This window comes from Tenebrio molitor, chromosome 4 (genome assembly GCF_963966145.1).
Source record: "Tenebrio molitor chromosome 4, icTenMoli1.1, whole genome shotgun sequence".
Lineage (NCBI taxonomy): Eukaryota > Metazoa > Arthropoda > Insecta > Coleoptera > Tenebrionidae > Tenebrio > Tenebrio molitor.
In genome coordinates this window covers 15278988-15286382 of record NC_091049.1, presented here as the reverse complement: position 1 = coordinate 15286382, position 7395 = coordinate 15278988, and the positions used below count along the sequence as shown (strand labels likewise).

At 47.8% G+C, this 7395-nt stretch overlaps 1 protein-coding gene across 1 annotated transcript; it reads left to right on the top strand.

Moving 5' to 3' along the window:
- Positions 1-2865: 2865 nt before the first annotated feature.
- LOC138128670 (uncharacterized) lies at positions 2866-5364 on the top strand. Its single transcript, XM_069044871.1, has 2 exons — positions 2866-4596; positions 4656-5364. The coding sequence occupies exon 1, from the start codon at positions 2866-2868 to the stop codon at positions 3394-3396; it is 531 nt and encodes a 176-aa protein (XP_068900972.1). The 3' UTR covers positions 3397-4596; positions 4656-5364.
- Positions 5365-7395: the final 2031 nt, after the last annotated feature.

Here is a 7395-nt window from a genome sequence, read left to right as displayed (position 1 = left end):
ATTTTTGGAGCCAGATCTGGCGTACGTTTCCTCCGGACCAAGTACGGCAGCCATCGCGTCCACCGATGAACCCTCTAGCTCGGCCTCGCCGAATCGCCAGAACGTGACGTGCTGGAATTGCCAGAAATTGGGCCACATCCGCAGCAAGTGTCCTGCTCCGAAGAAACTACCTTGTTACCGCTGCGGTAAGCCGGATCACACCGTTCGGAATTGCCCCAATTGTTCGGGAAACGCCAAGGGAGGCCGCTAGCGGGTTGCGATAGTGTCCCCCGTCCCGTGAGCGCAACCGACGCCGAACATCTGCGGAGCAAATTCCTTCTCGATTATATCTTGCAGCACGCCAAGGGTGACGAACGTCCGTATCTGGAAGTGTCGATTTTCGGGCACCCCTTCAGAGGTCTGTTGGATTCCGGTGCCTCACACACGTTGTTGGGTGGAGGCGGCTGGTCGATCTTGGAACGTAGCGGAGTTCGGTTAAATAAGACAAAGACGCAATGTACGGTGGCCAACGGCGCGAAATGTGATTGTCTCGGATTCGTTCGAGCACCGGTCCAGCTGCTCGACAAAGTGCATGTCCTGGACGTACTAATCGTTCCCGACGTTCCTCATTATCTAATACTCGGGATAGATTTTTGGAAGTCCATGGACATAGTCCCGGACTTGAGACAGGATGTTTGGCGCTTTTCTAAGGACGTCGAGTCCGCGCGAGTCCATAGTATTCAGAGCCGCCACGCGTTGAGCAGCGAGCAACAACACGCGTTAGAGAGGCTGGTGGAGTCGGAATTGCACCACACCCGCCCTATCGGTTGTACGGACGTCGACCAACACCACATTGAGTTGTTGCCCGGAACCAGACCCATAAAACAGCGCTACTACCCTGTGTCTCCGCACAAACAGAAAATCATAGACGAGGAGTTGCGGAAAATGCTCGAGCTGGATGTCATTGAGCCGTCGAAAAGTCCTTGGTCGTCACCAGTTTGTCTGGTCAAGAAGAAGGACGACACTTATCGGTTTTGCGTGGATTTTCGACAGCTCAACGCCGTGACCAAAAAGGACGCGTATCCTTTACCGTACGTATCCTCCATCCTGGATCGTTTACGCGACGCCAAGTACATCAGCTCGTTGGACGTGAAAAGCGCTTTCTGGCAGGTTAGACTGACGCCAGAGTCTCGCGAGTACACAGCCTTTACTGTACCGGGTCGTGGCTTGTACCAGTTCAAGCGCATGCCGTTCGGTTTGACCGGAGCCCCCGCTACGTGGCAACGTATCATTGATCGAGTCCTCGGTCCGGAATTGCAACCCTCGGTGTTCGTCTTCCTGGACGATATCATCGTCGTTTCCCAGGACTTTGGGACCCACATGAACGCGTTGGAGACCGTTTTGAATCGTCTCCGTACCGCCGGTTTGATTGTGAGTGCCGAGAAATGTCAATTTTGCAGGCCGCAACTAAGATATTTAGGGTACGTGGTTGATCAGTACGGCTTACGGCCCGACCCGGAAAAGGTGCAGGCCATTTTGGACGTCCCTCGACCCGCAAACGCCACGGAAGTTCGTCGGTTTATAGGTACAGCCTCGTGGTATCGGAGATTCGTACCGAACTTTTCGTCGATCGTCGCACCACTATGCCGCCTGACGAAAAAGAAAATCAAGTTCGCTTGGTCGGACGAATGCGAAACCGCTTTTCGCAATCTCAGGGAGCGTCTGATAACCGCGCCCATTCTCAGTTGCCCTGATTTCGACCGTCAGTTCGTCTTACAATGCGACGCGTCCGCCTACGGAATCGGTGCGGTCCTGTCGCAAAAATTCGACGATGGGGAGCGCGCAATCTGCTACCTCTCGCGTTCGCTGACCCGTCAGGAGCGTAATTATTCCACCACGGAACGCGAGTGCCTCGCTGTTATCTGGGCGGTAGAAAAGTTGCGCCACTATCTGGAAGGTGTGCACTTCGTCGTTGTCACCGACCACCATAGTCTCTTGTGGCTTAATCGGTTGAAGGACCCACAAGGACGCTTGGCGCGTTGGGCATTGAGGTTGCAACCTTATGATTTCGAGCTGGTGCATCGCAAGGGCAAAGATCACGTCATTCCGGACATGCTCTCCCGTAGTGTGCCGGTTTCGGTAGATTCGGCGACGGCGGAAAATTTTTCGAACACCACGGATCGATGGTATGCGAACCTGATCGGTCAAGTCGCTCGCTTTCCGGATAAATTCCCCTCGTTCCGAGTCGAGAGCGGTGTGCTGCTCAAGTACAGCAAATGCAAAATTCCGGAGCTGTGCGACGAGGCGGACTCCTGGAAAAAAGTAGTTCCCAAGGACTACCGGTCCGAAATCCTCAAGCGATTTCACGACGTTCCCGCTTCCGGTCACGTAGGAATTTATAAAACGTTCTGGAAGATCCGCAGTCTTTACTTCTGGCCAGGGATGCGAGCGGACGTCGTGAAGTATGTGAGAGGGTGCAAGATCTGCGCGCAGTACAAAGTAGAGCGCAAGGCCCCCGCAGGGTTAATGGGAGGAAGGCCGTCCATAAGTTCCCCTTGGCAGATGATCAGTCTCGATTATATAGGTCCATTTCCCCGTTCGGCGAAAGGCTACACTCATACCTTGGTAGTTACCGATCACTTCTCCAAGTACGTTGTTTTGTTTCCGGTAAGGAACGGTTCCGCAAAGCTTCTGACCCAATGCGTCGAAGAGGGAATTTTTCTCGTTTACGGCGCCCCAAAATATCTCATCTGCGACAACGGTACCCAGATGCGCAGTAAAGAATTTCGGAAGCTCTGTGATGACTATCAGGTGACGCTATCTTACACGCCGCTGTACTATCCACGTTCCGACCCCACTGAACGCGTTAACGCGACCGTCAAGACCATGATCGCCACCACCGTCAAGCACGACCACCGACGCTGGGCAGACAACTTAGCGGCCATCGGATGCGCAATTCGTACCTCGCGTCACGAAACTACCGGTTACACCCCCTATTTCACCAACTTCGGGAGGGAACACAAATTGCTGGGTAGCGAATTCGATCACCCGATACCAGCATCCGACGACAATCCAGACTCGACCACCAGGAAACGACTCGTTGGCTTCCGGAAACTGTACCAGGACATCGCGGCGAAATTAAAGACGGCGCACGAGCGCGACAAACGCGTCTACGATTTACGTAGAAGGCCGGTACAGTACCTGGTGGGTCAGCAAGTTTGGCGCAAAGATAAAAGTCTGTCGGACGCGACCGCCAATTACAGCGCTAAATTAGGACCCAAATATATCGGACCGTTCGTGATCAGTCGCAAATGTGGATCTTGGACTTACGAGTTGGCGGATGAACACGGAAACAACAAGGGTATCTGGCATGTTCAAGAACTAAAACCCGTCCACCCGGACTATGAACCACCGTGAGTCCGACTGCTTGTGTCCGAGAGCGGGTGTCAGTAAATTTGCTCGGGCAAATTTACTTATTTAAGGAGGGGGGTATTGTCACGGTTCGAAAATTTCATTCCGTTCGTTTTTCGTTTTTTTGCGGATTTGGCCGGAGTGGAAGGCCCATGGGTTCCACTAATGCTTGGGGATGCACCATCGTTACTCGAACACCTCGAAAGTAACCTTAAAAGTAACGAATTCAGTAAACTCTCGCTCGCAGTTAGGCTGAGAGTAATCGCATGTTACCGCGACCGTTTTGTTTGTGTCTTTTCGTTCCCGATCCCTCATCCTCCCGTTCGCTTGTCGTTGTCGTTAATCCTTTCTACCTTGCCTTCTCTTTTGGTTTTCCTTGTCGGCTTTTCTTCGTTTTCTTTTCGTTTGGCCCCAGCTGAAGAGGCAGCTGGAATCGTGCCCTTATCCTCACAATTTCAGCGGGGCGGTAGCTATATACCGTCGGGTTTGTCAGGTCGCGAACCTTGGCCCTTCGCCAGAAAAATTTCGCTCTTTCCTATCTTCTTCTTTCTTCACGGCCTAGAGTTTATCGGAGTTGAGTAGGTCTTCTGAATGTACCGTTCACTTACCTTTCCCTTTTTTTTTGACACCAACTCCATAAATTCCCTTCACCTTCTCGTCCCTGGACATTTTTTTTTTCTCCTTCTTTCACGGAACTCCCTTCATCTCCCAAAACACCTGGAGACGGTCTCGATCGACGGTTTTCATCGACGATCGACGGCGTAGGCCTTTTGGTGCCTTTGTTTTGATTTTTCTAACCTATCTCGGTCCCGCTGTCGCGCGTCAAAAATTCGACCACGCACGCACCTGTCGGTTCTCGATATTCCTTCGGTCGACAGCTGTTAAGGTCTGTTTTCCTTCACCGAGACTGGTTAGACTTTTTTGGGCAAGGCGATAAGTTCGCGTTTCGATGCCACTCTTCCTCTTTCGAAAAAGTACCGTGACTGGGTGAACTTCGTGGCAGCGTTTTCTTGTGGATCGCACCGATTTTCGGGATTTTCACAAAGTCTCCTGTGCCCGTCAGAAGAGTTGCGTGGTTCTTCGTTTTGTGCTGGATAGCGTACCTTTTGGAACCCCAACTCTATCGGAATTTCCGGATCTTGGGAGTCACGGACTTTTTTTTGGCTTTTCGTCGCCCCCAAAAAAAAAAGACCTCACGCCGACTGAGTAAGTCATAGTTTTCCCGTCGTACGTTACCTAATGGCGTTCTCTTCTTTCTATGAAAGGGTCTTTTAAGCGGATCTCTTACGAGGACCTTTTGCCGGACCCGTTCCAGCGGATCCGTCGAGTTTCCTGTTTTTCTGGCCTTCTTTTTTTCATCTCCACCGGAATCAGCAGCGGCCTCAACGGCAGCAGGACCGCCGAGCCGCGAACCCCACAGGACGCCGAAGGACGACGCAGGAGGCTCAGGTCAGATCGTTCCCGAATATCATATCGCGCCTACAGGAACAGAGCCTCCATTTTGCTCGTGCCGGGTATCTCCTCTCTCGAGGCCGCAGCCGTTTTTTTCGGCAAGGAGATAACGTCTCTTCTTTTGTGTCACTATCTCTCTCTCTTGTGTCGCGTGTTTTATCTTGTGTGTGTGTGTAATTTGGAATTCAAACCTTTTTTTTGACAATATTATTTGTAAATCCGACGCCGGTAACTTAAGAGTTGCGTTTTAATTCGATACCGTTTGTTTTGCGGTCGCACCGAGCTTGTACAAGTATCGTCGGCGGCTCGCGGGAATTTCATCTTTAGTTTTAATTTATTTTGTGCGTTACCGGTCAGGACCGTTCCTTGAATTTTTTTTGTTTGCTGCAATCGAACATCGAACAGTAATATTATTTTTTTTTTACCAACAATCAATTGTACACATTATTTTTTTTAATGTTCACTTATTGTAAATATTTATTGTACCAGAGGATCTAATTTGATTAAATTTGTTAACTGGGACACGTGTGTTTCTTTTCGGGATTCGGCCCCGGAGTATCGTCGGATCCGGATACTCCCGAAGCATCAGTGCCGGAGGATCCTGGCGCCCTTATCTTCTTGTCTTTCGGGTCTGGCTAATTCGTTCGCTTACCCCGCCCAAGACTGAGCTACCGGCAACAATTGCCAACCGCCGACCCAAATTAGAAAAATATCGTGGCAAAATCTTCGCGATTGTCTAGAATGTTCAAGAATCCATCGCGATGGAAACGTACTCGGACTTCCGCCGAAAAATCTGCGCATAGAGGGGGTGGAAGCTATAAATCGGGGGAACCAGAGACGGAAGAGGAGATTTTTCACGACCTTTTGCCGGTGGTGTTGTGAGTGCCTGGGGAGAGTCAAGGGGACAGTGATCGAGTGAATTTGCAGGGCCGACGAGACGACGTAGTGGAGTTCACGAGGGCCGTTGGAGACGATTCGTCTAAGTACCACCGCCCACATCGCCAAGCGGATCACGGACTTCACTACGGAAGGTTCCAGACCGAACGCAAAGATAAGAATGATTGCTATAACAAATTTATCTTTGGTTCTTTATAATTGATGAATGATGAATAACACAGAAACTAACTGAAATAGATAAATTAATTAAATAAATTAAATTAAAATAAATTCGTCAAATCTATGGAGTTTTTTCGATCTTCATTAAAAGGTTTCTAAAATTCACTATCAAAAAATGCCAATTTTTTGTTTTACAGCAAACTGCCTCAAACCTTCCTGACAACTAGACAATAATCATTCTGACTGGTTTCGTTGTTTCGCAGAATTTCTTGAAGCAAATCCGAGGTGACTGAGGTGTTAGCAGTAGTCCAAAAGAGCTTCAAGGTGGGCTTTTGCATGATCTGATTTCGTCCTGTTTGGTACGGAGAAAATAGTTAATGCGACCGAGTCCAATTAAAAATCGATGTCCATGATGAAAGAAGAGGCCAAACAATCCATTAGTGTTTTATAAATATTCATCATTTCATTCCTTTCGATTGTGACGGCACAAAATCAATACCAAGAGCTATTGTTGCAAAACCCTCTTGATTAATAAAATTGTTGTACCGAAGTTAAAACTTAAAAGTAAGTGCTGCAGTAGTAAGAACAGCGATTTTTCTTGGTATTTTCAAGAGCAACTTCCTAGTTTCATGGTGTTGAGATTTTGAAATAACATCCTAGAAAAGGTATCACTGTAAACATTCCCCAAATTCACCTTTTCTACGTTAGTTTACAGGACAATGTTCATTGCACATAAACACAATGGCAAAGAGTGAAATGAGTCTAGTCAGACAAATTCCGAATTGGTTAAAATGGATTTTTAGATTTGTGGGACTACTACAAGTGTCGCATGAACCTACAACAAAAATATTTTTCAAACTGCTGCCTCTTCCATTTTGGTGCTACCACTTTAAAATAACGTTCATGACTTTATTCTATTTTTCTTCTGTACAATATCTAGAAATGCAAAACATATTGAAATACTCTGATGCGGTAGCTTGTTTCACAGCTTCGCTAAGCTCGTGTATTTACTTTGTGGTCTTTTACAAACGAAACTACCGCTTAGAAAAATTAATAGAAAGCATTGACGCTGTTGACGATCTTGTAACAAAATCGACACCAGAACGCACACGTAACTGGTCCAGAAATATATTACTGTCACTGATGTTTGTAAATATGGTTCTGCTACTCTGTGGCATATCAGTATTAATTACAATTGAATACCATCTGATGTACTATAATGTGCTGATTTTGTATGGTTTAGACGTTGTCTTCATGGAAGTTTTTTTAAACAGCTTGAAAATAAATATCCAACTGATCAACAGTAGTATTATCAGGGAGAAAATCTCAATCGAGTTAACTCAACTCGTTCCTCAACCAAACCCTCTGAAGGTAAGAATGGTAAAAAACGTCATCGTCCACATACAAGAATTGTCACACCGTCACTATCAGTTGACCAACTTGATTCTTGAAACTAATCGCGTTTTTGAGATCACCATGCTCATAGGAATAGCAACA

Excerpts from the sequence above, each read along its gene's own strand:
- LOC138128670 (XM_069044871.1), top strand. The coding sequence starts at position 2,866 with ATGATCGCCACCACCGTCAAGCACGACCACCGACGCTGGGCAGACAAC.